Below are 18,803 nucleotides of genomic sequence, written 5' to 3'. Positions count from 1 at the left end.
AAGAAAAAAGATAGAAGCTGCAGAGTACAGCATGAATATGAGGCACGGTGGTCAAACCGACACAGGCTCAGGAAACACTGAGACCTGAGGCCCCCCCGCCGTGACCCACAGGGTACAAGGGGGATGTCAGTGAGTGAAGCCAGCCAGGTGTGGGACAACAGGAAATGGTGAGCAGTGTGGCAGATCAGGAGCCAGGCCCCTTCAGAAGAAGCAGCCACTATCTCTTTCAGTGAGATGTGGCAGTGTGTAAGCGCAAGCCCGGGGCTGTCAGTTGCTCCACCTGTGGCAGGAGCAGGAATGAGGGTTGTGATGTGAAATCACCCAGCCGTCAAACATGACTTACTGTGGACCAGAGCAAGCCCACAGCTGCCAGCTCAGAATTGAAGCAACTTACGGGCGGCTAGCCTGGGCTCAGGGCTAGGATCCCTGAGGACCCAGGGAAGGGCAAGGAGCAGGGTGTGGCAGGGTCCCCAAGGACGGGTCTGAAATCATCAGGATCTAGACAGGTGTTTGGCTTCAGGGCATTTATTTCAGGTTCCTCCGTACAGGCCCTGAGGCCAGATATGGGGACAAGAGACCAGGCAGGGGTAGCAATAAATAACACGGACAGACGGGCTCCCCTCCAGACAGATGAGGTTAAAGGAGGTTACAGGGGAGCCACAATGCGGAGCTGGGGCGCTGGCAGGGCGGGGGCAGCTGGGAAGGAGGGGGAGGCCAGGCCCCCAGGACCTCACTGTCATCTGCCCCGTCCCTTTCCTGCCCCAGCCCCCGCCACTTTGGGGAGGAAGGGAGCCCACAGCCAGTGGGGGCCAGTGAGGGTCCTGAAGGGGTGGTGGCCATCCGGGCCGCCCCCGGCTCCCTCACTTGACGCGGATTTCAGCATACTCGGCTAGCTCCTCCGTCAGGGTGTAGCTGTCCTTGGTGGGTCGTTTTCCCAGGTCCGAGTGAGAATAGCTCAGGTCCAGCTCTGGGGGTTCCCCCCGAAGGCCCAGCAGCCTCCTCTCAGATCCCAGGCGCCTGTCACTCTATGAAGGGAACCAACCCATTAGAAGGTCCTGTTCCACCCTTGCCAGATGCAAAGGCTGGAGTCGCTTGCACCCCCCAGAGCTGAGTCCTGTGTGAACCTCCTTCCTTAAGGACCGCCAGCCCAGCCAGCCCCACGGTCCCCGGTCCCCGTCTGGAGCTGTTGCCTGTGCCGATGCCCCTACGCAAAACAACCTCCTCGCTGCCAAGCCTGAAAGTCGCCCACAAATTCAACGTCTCCAGGAAGCCTTCTTCAACATAGGAATTTGGGGGGGGCACTCAATTCAGTCCATAACATGCTCTGAGATTAAAACCACCTGGTCGGGTGCCCACCTTCCCCAATTTTTGTAAATGCCTGACTCAGTATGTTTGGGTCTGGTGTGGTGTCCCTCATCAACCTGGGAGATCCTGCGGGTGCAACTTCGGCTTCCCTGTCACGTTTTCCATCCCTGCCCCCACCTTTGGACACACACACACACACACACACACACAGGACAGTGGCCACAGACACACAGAGGAACAGCAATGGGACAGAATAGACAAGGCCAGGAGTGCTGGGCAGAGCCAGACTGAAGTGGGGACCAACCTGGACGCCTGACGGGGACGCACACACATGCACGCCAACCCCAGGGCCCAACAAGGGCCCAGAGGTGGGCACACTGAGGCCCCCGGAACCTACCTCCTGGGGTGCTCATTCCAGGGTAGAGAGCTCTCTGGACTATTGGAGAAGGAAATGCAGTCATAGACGCAGGCGGGGTGGATGAGGGCTTCTCTTGGGCCCCAAGCTCCAGAGCCCCCCGCCAGGTCTCAGCCTGAGCGTCCCTTCCCAGCCCAGGGCCAAGCCAGCCCTCCACACGACCCCTCCTTCCCTTCTGCGGGGCCAGCTCCCCCTCTGCCCCTGGGTCTCCCAGGTCCCCACCAGGCCCTCGGGGTCCCTGGCACACAGGATCTCCAGCTAGCCTGGTGCCACAGGGTTCAGGTCTCACCTCATATTTCTCCGGCACCCCAGAGATGCGGAAGTCACTGCTGAACAGGACAGGGGGTTCGTCCCCTGCTGAGAAGCTGGGGCTCTCTGTCACATTCTTTCTGCGGGGCAAGACATGTCAGCTCCAGTGGGACCCCCAGGTCCCCCCACTCCCCTCTCTATCTGCAACCCCATCTACCTAAGGAGTTTGGCCCAAGGGACCGCAGAGCTGCTCCCACCTGCCTCTCTAAGATGGGCAGCCAGCCCCTTTGGTGAGCAGCCTCCTCCTGTCCACCACTGCCCACCCCTCCGCTGCCTCACAGCTGAGGATGAGCCACCCGGGCCCTGGTCTCTGCCACTTTCAGGACCCCAGCCTGGCTGCTCTGGGTTCTCCTCATTCACTCTGGGGCTATCCGCAACCCCTTGCCGCCAGGATGTGGAGCGGGAGATTAATTCATTGTCAGGAGAGCCGATGTGTGCGCACCACAAGGAAGAAAAATAACAGCAGCGCACTTGTGGCAGGTGGATGTGGCTTGGGACTGGGAAGCATTTTGTTTTGTTCTGTTTTTTTAAGATTTCTTTGATGTGGACCATTTTTAAAGTCTTTTCATTAAAGTTGTTATAATATTGCTTCTGTTCTACATCTTGGTCTTTTGGCCACGAGGCAAGTGGGATCCCAGCTCCCCGACCAGGGATCAAACCCGCACCCCCTGCCCTGGAAGGTGAAGTGCCAACCACTGGACCACCAGGGAAGTCCCTGAGGAGCGTTTTTGATACCACAGATACGTGTAATCGTTGGGGCTTCTTGAACCAACTGTGACTGATGTTCTGGCTGCAAGCCAGGGGTCCCGGCTCTCCCCATCACACCGGAGTGGCAGGAGGCCACAGCACAGGATGCGGGGCACAGGTATTAACTGGTGAGAAGTGCTCGGCCCAGGCTCTGGCATGCGTGACCCGACCACGGCGGCCCATGTTAGCCGGGGACCTCTCTCCTCCATCCAGCTGAACATTCTCAGAGCAGAATCTGCCCTCCCTTGCCCACCCCTAGCCTCCAACTGCTCTTGCCCCTGCCCTGCCCTTGGAGGCCACCCCACCCCGCCCCAGCTCAGCCCGGAAGGCCACTCACTTTCTGCGCGTCTGGGTGATGTAGCAGATGATGGCAATTAGGATGGCAAAAGCAACCACCGCCCCCACGGGCCCGATCTTGGCCCACATCAGGCGATCTGAGGAAAGAGAAGACCCAGGCGCCCTCAGGGCTGCTGGTGGGAGTGAAGACACCTGGGTTCTTAGGAGACAGGCTGGGGCAGGGGTGAGAGGGAAAATATTTACACCGCTGGCATATCCTTGCACTGACTGGCTAGCCTGAAGGCCTTTGTTGCTGGAGGGGCCAGTAAAGTATAGGCAAGCTCGGGACAGCCTCTCCTAACTGGCTGGAAAGGGCATCTTTACCACCCGATCAACTGCGCAGCCTGACCCACGCGCAGCGGCTGGTGATCAGCCTTGGGGAGGGGAGCTTGGATCCAGCAGGGGTCCTGTCTGTCCCTTGACTCCCAGCCCCAGGCCACACCACTCACGGGCTCCCTGGAAGGGCAGCTCCAGGCTCTTGGTGCCATAGAGGTTGTGGGACGAGCAGATGACCCGGGGTGGGGCCTGGGCCTGGCCCCGCAGCGTGAGGATGCTGGTGAGCAGGAGGCCGCTGCGCTCCGAGTACACGAACTCGCGCTCCGTCTCGTTCACGGTCACGTTACGCGAGGGCAGCTCGAAGGCCACGGACGGCTCTGGGTTGGCTTTTACCACGCACAGGCACTGCACCGTGTCACGGGCCGCCGCACAGTGGGACTCCAGGAGGATCACGGGGGCAACTGCAGGGGCAAGACCAAGACCCCGCGGGCTAGAGACAGGGCCTCGGGGGCTCCTTGGCTGTCGCAGAGATGAGCTGCCTGTTCCCCTCTGCACTCTCTTTTACGTCCTCCCTAACTCTGCTTACCTTGTGAAACATAAATCAGATCACGGTGCTGCCTGCTCAAAGCCCCCTCTCCAATTGCTCCCCGTGTCACTTAGAATAAAACCCCAATTCTTTGCCTTCGCCTGCAAGGCCCCGCAGGACTTAGGCACGCTCTAATCTCTTGCTGTCACCCTGGCTCATTCCCTTCCAGCCACGCCAGCCTCCTTGCTTGTTTCTCATACTTGTGGAGCTTTTTCCAACAGCTGGGGTGGGGGAAGGGGGAGTCTTGCGTTTCTCCCTCCGCGGGGAACACTTCCCTGACACCTGCCAAACTCATGCCCTCACTCCAGGCAGCTTCTGCACAGACCATGTCTATTTCTCTGACCACCCCATGTAAGTTGCACCTCACTTCACTAACCATTCACTCGAGTTTTCTCCCCAGCACTTATCCCTACCCGGGTTATACACTGATGTGGCTGGTCTTGTACTTCCATCGAGACAGGCTCTTGCTCAGTCTCCACTCTGTCCCCCACACTTAGAACATGACTTTCTTTTTTTTATTTTTGCCATACCACACGACATGCAGGAACTTAGTTCCCTGACCAGGGATCAAACCCAAGTCCCCTGCAGTGGAAGTGCAGGTTCTTAACCACTGGACCGCCAGGGAAGTCCCTAGAACATCCCTTTCACCCGGCAGGAGCTCTGGGAAGACTTACTGGATGAACTACTGCGTTCAGCCAGGTCCCCTTCCAGGCCATCCTACAGATGCCCCTGCTCACTCCCTGGAGCCCCCTGCATCCTGACCCTCCCTGCGTCGCAGGATTCCCCGTGGTACCAGGTACCACCCTCCACCCAAGATCATTTTGTTGAGCTTTGCTTTGCTGCCATTTAAATTACAAAAATGATACTGGTATTTTTTTCCTTTCATTTTCCAAAATATGAAATTATAATAGAATATTGAAAGTTGCTTTTTAAAGTATGTTCTCTTTGCCTCATGGAGAGTCTGGCACTCCCCTCTGCTTGCTCTAGACTGACCTCTAGTTCTCAACCCTGAGCAAAACCCACTTCCACATGGGCAAAAGATCCTTGACCCACCTACCCCACTTATTTTCAATTTCCAGTAAAAAAGAATATGCAGGTAACAGTGAGGGAGCTGGGAGTCACATGACCCATGTATCTGCAATAGGGATCATTCCATCTGGAACCTCAATGTGTACATATCTCTACGTCTAGTAAATTAACAGTTAAATATTCCAAATTCTGTTGAGGCAGACGTGCACTATGCTTGCTGTAGTACTAACAAATTAACACACCACAGAGTAAATTAGTAATGACAAACCTGAACGGACAGTGATTAATTTTTTAAAAATCCTTTCATTCAAGACTGCACCACTGGTACTGTTGTGACAGTGTTGCGGGAACGCTGACACCCTGTTGCATGTGCTCAGCATCTTTGCAGCATTGCCGGCAGCCTCGCGACCTATGAAACCCTGAGTGACACTAGATAAACCCCAGGTCCCACAAAGGATGGGGAGTTTGGGGTGGGACAGCTTTGGCTTGAGTCTCAGCTCTGCCATCTACTGGCTGGTGGCTCTCATCAGGCCACTCAGCTTCCTGGGCCTCCGAGATAGACTTCTCATGTGCGCAAAGAGGGGTGATGGTCCTTGACTTGCGAGGGGCTACAGGACTCTGTTTTGAAGTGGGCACATGAGTGTGTTGAAAAGAAAGCTTAGGGGGGCTTCCCTGGTGGCGCAGTGGTTGAGAGTCTGCCTGCCGATGCAGGGGACATGGGTTCATGCCCCGGTCCAGGAAGATCCCACATGCCATGGAGCAGCTAGGCCCGTGAGCCATGGCCGCTGAGCCTGTGCGTCCGGAGCCTGTGCTCTGCAATGGGAGAGGCCACAACAGTGAGAAACTCGTGTACCACAAAAAAAAAAAAAAAAGCTTAGGGACTTCTCTGGTGGTGCAGTGGTTAAGAATCTGCCTTCCAATGCAGGGGACATGGGATCAATCCCTGGTCTAGGAAGATCCCACATGCCACAGAGCAACTAAGCCCGTGCGCCACAACTACTGAGCCTGCGTTCTAGAGCCCACGAGCCACAACTACTGAAGCCCGTGCGCCTAGAGCCCACGCTGTGCAACAAGAGAAGCCATCGCAATGAGAAGCCTTCACACCGCAACGAAGGGTAGCCTCCGCTTGCCGCAACTAGAGAAAGCCCGCGCAACAACAAAGACCCTATGCAGCGGAAAAAAAAAAAAGAAGAAAAGAAAAGGAAAGAAAAAGAAAGCTTAACATCCCACCCAGGGATCAAACCATTCCAGCAGAGGAAGCAAGTGAGCAAAGCCTTGGCAGCAGGAAGGCAGGCGGATACCCAGCCAGGAGTTCAAAGGAGAGATGAGTGGGAACCTAAGAGGATGTCTAAGACTTACGGGGCACAGGAGACATGTCGGGCACTATGGGCGCTCACCATAATTCCCTTAGTGTAAGATACTGTCATACCCATTTTTCAGAGAAGAGAATCGGGGCTCAGCAAAGGTGAAGTCACTCGTCTGGGATCACACAGCACATCTCCATCACAAGATGGAGACAGAGCTGGGATTCGGACCCAGGTCGATTCAGCTCTGTCGGGTGCTGGACACCAGTAACATTTCCGTTTCCTCCTATTAAACGGGTGAAGGGCAGTCCCTGCCCCCAATCGCGTTGTTGTGAGAATGAAATAGGTCAATACGTGCAAAGGGCTGAAACCAGTCTTCTAGTCATCACAAGGTCTCAGTGAGGTGAGTGCCCTGCAGGTCCCACGCTGTGCTGGGACCCAGCACCCCACCCTGCCCCCGCCCCGCTCAGGAGCACCCACCATTGCCAGTGAGCACGGAAGCCCCGGTGCTAGGGGATGCAGACTTTGGGGACAGAGAGGGGCCTGAAGCCGGACACCCAGAGGGCAAGCACAGCGACACAGGCCTTGGAGCCCAGTGACCGGCTCAGCAGGGGTGGGGTGGGAGGCACAGCTGCTCTTCCCCTCCGGCAGATTGAAGGCCTTGAGTACCTTGGGTACCAAGGACTGCAGGGGAGATGCAGCAGCCAGAGGTTTAAGAACTGGGTAGACAGGAGTCCAGAAGAATCCTGGCACTGGCCAGCCTTCCAGCTGCATGGCCTTGGGGAATTCTGACCTTCAGTTTCTCCTCAAAGGGGATGATGATAACACGTAGCTGCTTCAAGGGGCGACCACAAGGGCTCAGAAAAATAACAGGTGCAGGGGATGCAATCCTGGCCCAGAGTAGGCCCTTAATGATCGTTTGCTGCCACCACTCTTATTACACAGGAGGGTCTGTGACTGAAAACATTCGTGAGCTGGAGGTGTGTGTATGATCAGAGGTTTCCATCAGATTCTCAGGGGGTTCTCTGACTCTACACCTAAGAACCCCTGGCTTGGGATATAGGTTTAACGGCGAAAAGCGTGAGGCAGAAGGGTGGGTATGTATGGAGAAGGCGGGGTACCCGCACAACCCATATGCATGATCACGTTGGATGCTGCGAGCGAGCACAGACTGGGAAGGAAGGTGCCCAAAGAGGAAAGGTTAGCAGGGCAGTGGTGGCCATCACCTTGCCCTGGAAGATGGCACTCCAGGAATAATCTGTCTCTACTGACTACAGTCACATGCCATATTGAGTATACGGACTGTGCTCAAAACCTTCTGGCAAGCTTGCGTGGCAGGGACCATTGTAGGTGGAATAATTTGGAGACAAGTGCCAGAGGCCAGGCTGGAGCTGGGGAGGAAGCAGGGGGAATGGAACTACGAAGGTGACATTCCAGAGGGAGTTGCTGGACGAGGGGGAGTGGAAACTGCAACTTGGGAGCTATGACCCGAATGACGGCTGGGGTGGGGGTGGGGTGTTGGCGGTGATGTCCATAGAAGCTTGGGAAGGGCTCTGGTTGGCAGTGGAACAATGGGCTTCATTCCCAAGACAGTTAGCTTTTTATATGCATCCGTCTCATCTCTCTGACTGTACTATTATCTGTTAATACGCTTGGTGTCCTCTTGGTCCTACCCCCCACCTCCCACTGAGCCACACAGCCCGTGCACATAACAACGGCTTGATCAATGTATTCTGATGTCATAACATAGGATGAGGTCAATGGGCAGTACAGAAGAGTGGAACCAGACCACTGTATTTGAATCTCAGTTCTGCCGTTTTCTGGCTGTGTGACTTTGGGCAAGTGACATAACCTCTCAGGACCTCAGTTTCCTTCTCTGGAAACTGGAGACAGTAAGAGAACCTCCCTCATTGGATGTAACAAAAACGAAAGAGTGGGTCCCTGTACAGAGCTTCCAACATTGCTTGGTGCCTAGCGATGCTCCACAAGGGTTAGAGGTCGTGGTTATTCTTTTAGTTAATGCAAAGGGGCTGCGGCCACAGGATTCAGAAATCTCCTTGGTCAAAAGCCCACACCAGGATGTGGGGATACCGTACTCTCAGGTGGGACTTTTATTTTCTTGCTATGGATTCCGCTTCCCTTGCTTCCTCATCCTCATCTGCTGGAGTGAAGCTGACCCCTGGTTGGGATGCGTGGGTACCTCCCGGTAACCTGGGTGTCCCCCACTGAGCCGTCTACCACAGGGGTGGGTGGGCAGGAATCAAGCCTGGCTGCCCTCAGCAGGGGCAGTGGATGCAGGGGAGTACTCACACTCCACGGATAGGTTGAAGGCGGTGGCCCTCTGACCGTACTGGTTCTCGGCCACGCACCAGTACTCTCCATCATCCTCAGGCATGACGGCAGGCAGCTCCAGCTGCAGCTCACTCTCATAGATGACCGTGGCCAGAATCTGCTTCTCCTTGAAGATGGTAAGAATAGGATCCGGGTTGCTCTGTGTGGAGCACAAGATGGAGACTGTCTCCCCCTCCACGGCCACCACTGTCCCGTTCACCGTCGGCTTCCAGGGTGCATCTGGGGGGCAGGACAGGGGGCCGATGGTCAGAAGCTCCCACCCCCAAATGTGACCCCCGACACCCCAGTCAGGGCACACCAGCTCAGGATGGCTCAGGTAACCCCAGGCCTGGCTGTCTCGTTTACGAAGACGGGGCTCTGCAGCTACAGTGCTTGTGTTTGAATCCCGGCTCTACCCGTTCCCAGCTGTGTGCGGACCCATGTCTAAACCCCTCTGGGCCCCATTTTCCTTATCTGGAAAATGGGCTTAATAATATTCCCAACCTCATAGGGGTCACTGAGAACCAACTGTGACAAGCACTGTTTTAGCCTGAACAAGGTAGATGAAGATCCCTGCCCATGTGGACAGATGCTATATAAGGAAATCAAACATATAGTTGGCAAGATGAGGATAAGTGCTTTGCAGAAAAATAAAGGTGGGATGGGAAATCGGGGTAGTTGACAGGATTTTTTTGTTTTTGTTTTTTTGCGGTACGCAGCCCTCTCACCGCTGTGGCCTCTCCCGCTGCGGAGCACAGGCTCCGGACGCGCAGGCTCAGCGGCCATGGCTCACGGGCCCAGCCGCTCCACGGCATGTGCGATCCTCCCGGACCGGGGCATGAACCCATGTCCCCTGCATCGGCAGGCGGACTCTCAACCACTGCGCCACCAGGGAAGCCCCATGACAGTTTTAACTAGGATGGTGAGGGAGGGCTGCAGTCAGCCTAGAAGGAGGTGAGTAGGAGCCAGCCGTGGGGAGGCCCCAGGGGAAGAGTATTTGTGGACGGCACTCAGAAACTGCTGAGTAAATGTTGGCCGGTGCTGTCATTTTTATTATGCCCAGCCCTGGGCACTTTGCCTCAATAAATATTTGTGAATGAATGAATGAATGAATGAATGACCTCTCCTTGGCTCCTTGCTAAGAATCCTGTCTGACGGGCCCCCTCTCCGTGGGGCCCCATAATGTTCAGGGGCTGGGTGAGGCCTGGGTTCTCCTCAGCCCTCCCATCAGAACTGCAATGGGGCTCATTTTAAAATACAGATTCTCGGAGCCAGGCCCAGCTCTACCCGCAGGAAACTGAATTTAACAGGCTTTCCTGGGGGGCGGGGATTGCCTCTGTCTCTTCCCATCTTGTCCTAGCGAGGACAGTGGTGCAGAGTAGGTGCTCACCAGATACTCGTGGGAAAAATGAAGGAACTCCTTAACCTGCAACTTCCTCTCCATCTCCACCTCAACCACAGGCATGGTCCCCACCGCCCCCCAACTGGGCCCCCAGCTCCGCCCCGGGGGTGGGCAGCGACTCACACATGACGCTGAGCCCCACGGTGCGGTTGTCCTGGCCATAAGCGTTCTCGGCCAGGCAGGCGTAGACGCCGTCCTCCGCGGGCGTCACCTCGTCCAGCTCCAGGGACAGGCTCTCGGTCACCGCCTCCCGGAGCACCGTGCCGTCCCGCATCCAGGTCAGCAGCGGCGGCGGGTTGCTGTCGGCCCCACAGAGCAGGCTGACGTGGGAGCCCTCGATGGTCTCCACCGAGGAGTTCATCTCCACGATCACCGGGGGGTCTGCGGTGCCGGAGACACAGGACGTCAGCGGGCACGTGCTGCAGACCCCGCCCCCGGCCCGCACCCCGGCCCGCACCCAGGCTCACACTTGACGTCCAGGCTGGCGTAGCCCTCGAACTGCAGGGTGGTGTTGGGGAAGGAGGCCTGGCAGCCCAGCCGGTAGCCGTTGGCCTCCCTGGTGGGCACGAAGTGCAGCAGCGACACCTGCACCCAGGTGCCCTCGTCCTCGCGGAGCCGCCCCAGCACAGCCGGCTCCCCGAGCCCCTCGTGGCCCAGCCAGCTCAGCTCCGGGTGCAGCTCGGGGCAGTTGTCAGGCACCATGCAGCTGACCTCCACTTCTGTGCCTGCCACAACCTCTGGGGGGACCATGATGTTGGGGGTGTCTAAGTGAGACGGGGAGATGGAGGGTGAAGGAAACAGCATCGGACCCCCACATTGTCCGACTCCAGTCCTGGTACCCGGTCCCCTCCCCATCCTTGGGTGCAGAATTCCCTACAACCTTCTCTCCTTCTGGGAACCCTTCACCCAGAAGCCCTCCGCAGATCCAACCTCAGATGTAATAATAACGGAAACAACAATATAGTGGTCTGAGGACTTTACTGTGTGTAACTTGCCAGTTCTTCCAGCCATGCTGAAAGTAGAAAGTGGGTAGTGTTATTTTGCTCATTTTGCAGATGAGGAAACTGAGGCCACAGCTAGCATGGGGTAAAACTGAGCTTCCATCCCTGTCACTCTGGTTTCATCGTCTGTGCTCTGGACACTACATTATATTCCTCAAGAAACCTCTCTCCTTCCCATGTTTTCTTTGGTTTACCTTCCACGTGTGTGTGTGTGTGTGTGTGTGTGTGTGTGTGTGTGTGTGTGTGTGTGTGTGTGTGTGTGTGTGTGTGTGTGTGTGTGTGTGTGTGTGTGTGTGTGGTGTGTCCTGGAGCTGTCTGGCTGGGCCTGGCAGCGGAAGTGGGGGGCTCTCTTTCTGCATCAGGGCTGTAATCTGGCTCCTCATATAGACTCAGAGCTGATGGCAAACCTGAGTCTAAGGGTTCCATGCCTCTCAGGGCCTCTCAGAAATGAGGCAGTAGACCCTACTCTAATTGCCAAAACTGGCCCAGAACTGCATTTTATTTGACCTAAATTTAGGGTATTTAAAAAAAAAATATCTGAATCAGCAGCTGATGTTGAAAGAACATAGAAAAATACACAGTTCCCTTTGAAAATTCGGGAATTCCCTGGTGTTTCAGTGGTTAGGACTCTGTGCTTCCACTGCACGGGGCACGGGTTCGGTCCCTAGGATCCCGCATGCGGTGTAGCACAGCCCAAAAAAACCCAAAACAAACAAATGGAAAACTCAGAATACTTGACAGCAATGACCCTGCATTCTCACCCAGCACGACTTAGATAGAGCTGGGCGCCATGTGCCAGGCACTGCTTTGCCCACTTGACAACTATTCCCTCATTGAACTTTGAGTGCTGTTCTTAACCCCATTTTACAGAAGAGGAAAACAAGGCCCAGAGAAGTTAAGTAACTTGCCCTCAGTAGCCCAGCTAACATAGGAATCCAGAGGCCTGACCCCAACCCGTGAGCCCCCTGCCTTTACCCCAGGTGTTTCTGGAAGAGTAAGAGCACTGCTTTCCTCTGAGAGCCCTGCTTTGCCTGTTTCAGTCATCTGCCTGGTCCGTGTGAGCAGGGGGGTTTGCACCCCTCCCCCCAGCCAAACCAACAAGTCCCTGGTCCTGCTAGCTAGACATCCCTGGAAAGGTGCCAGGAGGACTTCCTGCTCCCCCTGTGCCCCCTGCATGGCCCCAGCCCCACGGCATCTGCACACCCCCTGGGAACTCACTGATGATGTCCAGGACGCTGTGCTCGGAGAAGGTGTACTGGTTGTAGCCCCCCAGGTCCCCGCGGAAGTAGTACTTGCCGCCCAGCTCGGGGCTGAGGTTGCTGAGCAAAAGGGTGCAGTTGCGCAGGCCCAGGTCCCCCAGGAGGCGGCTGCGGCCCTGGAAGCTCTCGTGGACGACTTGGGTGCGTGACTTGAAGACCACCGGCGGGTAGTTTTTCGGGTAGGGGCTATTGAAGTACCAGACGCCGTGCACAACAGCTGGCCGCAGCTCGTCGGGGAAGTCGAAGCGGCAGGGGATGGAGACGCATGTGCCCTCGAAGGCCGAGATGGACGAGGGCATCCAGGCCCCCCAGTGACCCCCGCGAGAGGCTGTGGGCAAGCAGGACCGTTGAGGCTGAGGGACATGTCCTGCCCAGATGCCCCCAACCCCCCTGCTCCCATCACCTTCCACTGCCCTGCGGGGTGGGGGCGGGGTCCAGGGTCCCACAGAATCAACCCCAGCCTGCTCAGGGGCCAAGACCCCAGGAGCCCCAGACCCCCAGGCATTACCTGAAATCATGATCCAAAACAGAGGCAGCGCCGTGAGGAATATCATTTTGTACAGCAAGTGAGCAACAGCTGGATAGGGGAGAAGAGAGAAGAGGGTTAAAGGCCAGGGGAAGTGAAAAGGGTGCTTCTAGTAAGGCTTTAGGAAGCAGCCTGTTCAGATGTTAGCCACTGCTGCTATTATTATTTATAATCACAAACACATCTATGGGCATCAACCATGAACCACCCCCAGTACTTTACTATACAGATTCATTTGATCTCTTTGAGGTAGGTGCAATGATTATCCTCACTTTGTAGCTGAGGTCCAGAGAGGTTGAGTAACTTGCCCGAGGCCACACAGCAGGTAAGTGGCAGAGCTAGGATTCAAGCCCTGTCTGCCTGTCCAGGTCTGCAGATTTCACCACCAAACTGTCCTGACTCTATGTGGTAGTGATGTGCTAATAATTATCTTCATCACCATCCTGCCCTTGGGGATCTCCAAAAAGTAAGGATAGAGGCAAGTTTGGACCAGCGTCAGGAAGCAGGGGAAGCCAGGAGGAAGGGGAATTTGTAACCCTCCCCCTCACCTCCGTCTCCCTGAGTTGGGAATGTCTTCTGGTCCCACCTGAAGCTGTCAGCCGGCCAACCTGGAACAAGAGTCAGACAGGTGCAAGGAGGTGGGGGCCTGAGGGTCCCCTGCCCCTCCCCGTCCCGCTTTCAGGATCTACTGTGAGTAGATCCTGTAGGTTGCCCACATGGTCTCTGTTGCCCATGGATGCTTGGGACCCTCCCACACAGCCTCAAAGCTACTCTGTGGTCACCTCCCGAGGCGAGCTGCGATGGAGGAGAACTCTCGGGAAGAAAAGGGGAGCAGCAGAGCTTTGGGGTGGGGGGAGGCGGAGGGAGTGAACGCGGTGAGGGAGCACATGTCCCACGGCTGAGGCCTGGGGGTGGGAGGCAGGGACCCAGCCCCATCAATGACTGGGTTTCACAGCATCAGCATTCCCAACATGCCGCGTGAATTCCTGCCGCCCTCTCCCACCCTACAGATGGCCCCTGGTGTCCCCACCCTCCAGAGGCGAGAGCCCGGTACAAAAGAGCCCTGTTCCCTCAGGGTGAGGGTGCCTCATCCTGGGGGGCTTCTGGGATAGATGGGGGTGAGGGAAGAGCTGGGCGAGCCTGGCTGGGCTCTGAGTGGAGCCAGGAAGGACCAGGGATTGGGGTTAGTGACTCCCTGGCACCCAGCTCCTCTGTGGGTCGCCTCAGGGTTGGACCCAGTGTTTCCAAGTGGCTGCTTTTCCTGGCCTTTGACACTCTCTTCCCACGGACAGACGCATGCAGTCAGATGCATGCAAATGCTGGCATGAAATGTGACAGATCTGGACCCAGCCAGAAGAAGCAGGCTCGCACAATAACACCGATCAGGGCTCTGCACACACCGACAGGCACCGAGACCCCTGTGCAGCAGACACACACACACCTGCATCCTCCTGCCCACCACACACTTGGACGGGCATAGGCATGGCAATCGGGCATACACACGGACCTGCCTGCGTGCCATGCTCGCAAAGACACTCGGACCGGCTATGAACAGACCCACTCAGACACATGCTGATGGACACGCGGCAGATGCCACCTTTGCACCTGCGACAGGAAGGTACAGGATGTAGACACAGGTGAGGGCCACAGGGCCTGGGCAGTCGTGTGAAACAAGTGTGTAGACCATGCATTCTGAATGGGGGTGAAAACTGGTTCTTGGGGTGGGGTCCAGAAAAGTCTTAGTTATTACAGTGGTTTGTGGCTCTCTAAAGGGCCACGGTACATAAACATATACAGTCTATCCATAATATTAAGATTTCATGGGGGGAGGTGGATTAGGAAAAACAGGTCTAAAAGCTTTCCTTAGTGGGGTGTAAATAAAGGTGGAGAAACACTGATGTGGATTAAGACTCCCTAAGAGAGGTGCACGTGCATGTGCACACGTGCCCCCGTCGTGTGCTCAGGTGCTGGAACTTGCTCACTCACAGCCCCCTGTGCCCACACCCTCCCAGATGGCAGGATGCAGACGTCTGATCACCTGGGCATCCTTCCACTCTTCACCTGTCCCTGGATGACTTCCACCCCATCTGCCACAAACTTAGGAGCCCCAGGGCAGAACGTCCACCAGAGGGGTGCTGAGGAGGGCGCTTCATTCTTTCTCTCTCTGGTTTCTTCCCAAGGCCCCGTCACTATCCCTGCCACGGTCCCAGCCCACGCCCAGAGCAATCCTAAGCAGCACCCTCCCCCACCCTAAATTAGTGGCAGTTCCCAGCCACCATCCACGGCCCAGACCTCTTCGCATTGCACATGCCCTGGGCAACCCTGCCCCGTGCTCTCAGCCCCGGTCCTCTGTTCTCCCCGCCCCACGGCCCTCCAGGCCGCAGTACTCACCTGATGCTCTTGCTTCAGCACCCTCTGCCCCGCAGGCCCCGCTCGCAGTCCCCTGGCCTCCCAGGGTCTAGGCCCCCACTTACCAGCCCCTCCCTTCCCCCTGGGTGCCAGGGGCCGCCTGCCTCCAAGGCCCAGCTCCTCCCTGCCCCCGGGGGAGGGGGGCACAAAGGGCCCTTGTCACCACTGCTTGAACTGGGCAGCCTGATGCCTGGGTTCTACGAGCTCCTTCCTGGAGGGGCTGGGGGTGGCTGCCTCACTCATTCCCCCCTCCATCACTGCGTACCCTGGTTCTGGGTCCCTGGGAGGGTGCTCTAAGATCTCTGGAGTCTCAGACTGAGAAGCAGAAGGCATTGTCCTCAGCGTCTAGGGGATCTTGGTGGCAGTGTTAGGGATAACCCCGGGCCTGGGAGGCCACGGAGGCCGGTGTGGCCAGGAGGAGGAGACAGGACATCTCACTCTCAGCTCCAGTCACGTCCACCCTCTCTAGAGGGTGTCGTGTTTGGTGCCCACATCCTGGTCTCTCTTGTCTTCCAGCCACTTCTTGCCATTGGAAACAACCTTATGTGTTGACTGTCTCCTCCCGTGATGACATGACCTCCAGGAGGACAGGGCTTGGGCTGCTTAAGCCCAATCTACCCTGCTGGGAGGCTGGCTCCTGGCAGAGTTAAGATTCGTAAACGCAGAGTGGGTGCATGGGTGTGATCCTCAAATACCCTGACTGGAGGCCTTGGCGCTTCTTCCTTCCTCCTAGAAATCTCCCCTGCCCCATCCCACTCCCCACTCCGCTGCTGGCCATAGCCTGTGCAGCCTTTTGGCTCCCAGCTTGGATGCTGCTTCCTCTGGAAGCCTGCCCGGCCCCTCTCACCAAGCCAAGTTCCTCTGTTTAAATGCTGCCCGGTCCTTGCATGGCCCTCAGCACGCCATTTGCCAACCTGCACCCTCAGTGAGCTGCTTCCCCACTGGCATCTGAGCTCAGGTTTCCGCCTGTCTGTCTGTCTGTCTTGTTCACCATTGTATCCCCTAGAACAGTGCCTGGTGCACAGAGGGTGCTCAGCCAGGGCTGTGGTGACTCTCTGAGCTGGGTAGGGACCCTCTGTGTGCAGAGTCCACGGTGATCCTCCTGCCACCCCAGCCCCTCCCATTGGTCATGACCTTTGAGTGGTGATGGTGGTGTGATGAAGTGGAGTAGTGGTTTGATCATGAGCTGTTCAGTCACACTGGGGCATCTTCTGTCCTCCTTCAGGCCAGGGCAGTAGGGAGGGAGGCGGGGAGGGTCCTTTCTCCCAAGGGAGAACCCGGCCCCAGCGGGGGGGGCGGGGGGCGGAGTGCAGGGGGTGATGGGTGGGGAAATCCCTCAGACTGGGGAGTGAGGAGTCAGAGAAGGCTGGATGGAGGGGGATGGGGAGTCCCACCCCCACCTCGGGCTTCATGATGTCAGACTCTGCCCGTGCCTTTCCCAGTCAGGGACAAAGGCCCACTGAGAGTGGGGTGGGGCTTGAACGCCCGGGTTCCAGACAAGAGAGTGGCCTGGTGCTTGGGCTTTGGGAGAGGACATGGAGATCCTAAGGGACTCATATGTCACAGCCTTCGGCATCAACACCAGCCACCTTGGGGTCTTGTGCCCGAGCAGTTTAGGGGGGGTGGGTCTATCGTCTCTCCGGGTGTGAACTGAATGAAGGCTGTCCCTGGGGGCGGGACGTACACGTGAGTGAGTCCCAAAGAGGGCTCTATCGCTGAGATCTGCACTCAGGTCTCCAGCCCAAGGGAGGACTGGGAGACCGGAGAGCATGTGCCAGCAGAAAGGAGAGGTGCTACTCAGATCCAGCTACCAGTGCTACCTGATCATCGGATCCTTCCAGGCAAGGCAGGTGTGTTAGTTTGCTAGGACTACTGTGACAAAGTCTTACAAACTGGGTGGCTGAAGAAACAGTTTATTGTCTCACAGTGCTGGAGGCTAGAAGTCTCCATGTCCACATGGTGTTTTCCCTATATGCGGGTCTCTGTGTCCAAATTTCCACTTTTTATAATACCAGTCCTATTGTATTAGGACCCAACGTAATGACTTCTTTTTTTTTTTTTTTTTTTTTTTTTTTGCGGTACGTGGGCCTCTCACTGTTGTGGCCTCTCCCGTTGTGGAGCACAGGCTTCGGACGCGCAGGCTCGGCGGCCATGGCTCACGGGCCCAGCCGCTCCGCGGCATGCGGGATCTTCCCAGACTGGGGCACGAACCCGTGGCCCCTGCATCGGCAGGTGGACTCTCAACCACTGCGCCACCAGGGAAGCCCCATGACCTCCTTTTAATGTGATTATCTCTGTAAAGACCCTAGCACCAAATGCCACACAATCGCACTGGGGGTTAAGACTTCAACATATAAATCGTTCTATTCTATTCTATTTTGCCGTGCAGCTTGTGGGATCTAGTTCCCCGACCAGGAATTGAACTCAAGCCACCACAGTGAAAGCACCTAGTCCTAACCACTGGACCACCAGGGAATTCCCAACGTATAAATTTTAGAGAGACATAGTTCAGCCCATAACAGCAGGAGTTCAGATTTGTATGTGAAATACCTCTATCTTTAGATATTAGCTCAATTTTTATCTAAAACATTGTGCAGACCAAGCAAAATTGATCTCAGGGCAGAATCAAGCCTTCACAGGCCCACTCGTTGCACATGCTCTTGAGGGGTAGCAGGTGCTTGGTCCAACCCAGAGGCACTCTCTGCCCTCAGCCAGAGTTGGCAGCTTCAACAGCAGGAGTCTTCAAACTGTGGCCCCCAGGCCAGCAGCAGCAGTATCAGCTGCGAGCTTGTTAGAAATGCACATTCTAAGGCCCCACCCCATACCTGCCAAATCTGCATTTTACCAGGCCCTCCAGGAGAGCCGGGTGCATGCTAACGTTTGCATGCCTCCGCCTCACATCACTAGGACCACCTGAAGGACCGGCTAAGGTGAGAGAAGAGCGCTGGTGTCATCAAGTGCAATTAGCAATTTCAGGTTTCCCACCTCCCGGTATTTATTTATCAGGAGGGTCTGAGAGGCCTCCACCTCCTCTGTCAATCCAAATCCTTTCCATTGATGAGGTATTTGACAGTTTCCACTCATACTCCTCCCTCTCTCAGCATCTCAGCAGCCCAATGAGCTGAGTACTGTAGAGGCTTCTGTCCTTTTACAGATGAGGAAGTGAGGTTTCAGAGCAAGAGGAGGATGCCCGTGAGATCCCGCAGCTAAAAGGACGCCAAGCTCCCCAAATAGTCTTCCTCTCCCCATCCTTCAGTCTCTGTTCAGGAAAACCTCTCCCAGAGGACCAACCTCTCGTGGCTTCCGAGGCAGAAGTTGGTAGTGTACGGGACTGATCTGGCTCCCAGCTGGGTTTAGTTTGGCTCCCAGGGTGTTGATTTTTAAAAAATCAGATTCCTTTCATCAGTTGTCAATATTTTAAAAATCAGGAAATTTCACATAAAAATAAGGATTGACACCTTCTCTTGAAAAGGCGCTCTAGCCATGTGTTGCCTGCCTGTGGGCACGGCAGCTATGCCTGGCAGCCCTCTTTAGATGGGGCCCCAGGCCTCGCCACTCCCTAACTTTA

The 18,803-nt window shown here is 56.2% G+C and overlaps 1 protein-coding gene across 3 annotated transcripts; it reads right to left on the bottom strand.

The window, feature by feature from the left end:
- Positions 1 to 860: 860 nt before the first annotated feature.
- On the bottom strand, positions 861 to 12,854 carry MAG (myelin associated glycoprotein; the record flags this gene model as incomplete). Of its 3 annotated transcripts, XM_079723103.1 has the most annotated exons (10): positions 861 to 1,025; positions 2,010 to 2,109; positions 3,114 to 3,210; positions 3,562 to 3,849; positions 8,618 to 8,878; positions 10,164 to 10,421; positions 10,508 to 10,625; positions 10,752 to 10,804; positions 12,260 to 12,628; positions 12,809 to 12,854. In XM_079723103.1, the coding sequence occupies 10 exons, from the start codon at positions 12,852 to 12,854 to the stop codon at positions 861 to 863; spliced, it is 1,755 nt and encodes a 584-aa protein (XP_079579229.1). The 3 variants fall into 3 exon arrangements, with proteins under 3 accessions (XP_079579229.1, XP_079579227.1, XP_079579228.1); XM_079723101.1 differs by having other exon boundaries at positions 10,508 to 10,804; XM_079723102.1 differs by having other exon boundaries at positions 2,016 to 2,109; positions 10,508 to 10,804.
- Between the last annotated feature and the right edge of the window lie 5,949 nt (positions 12,855 to 18,803).

The sequence above is a fragment of the Hyperoodon ampullatus genome (assembly GCF_949752795.1).
Source record: "Hyperoodon ampullatus genome assembly, chromosome: 18".
NCBI classification, from domain to species: Eukaryota; Metazoa; Chordata; class Mammalia; order Artiodactyla; family Ziphiidae; genus Hyperoodon; species Hyperoodon ampullatus.
The sequence above is the reverse complement of the archived record's forward strand: the minus strand, read 5'-3'. Positions and strand labels throughout refer to the sequence as shown.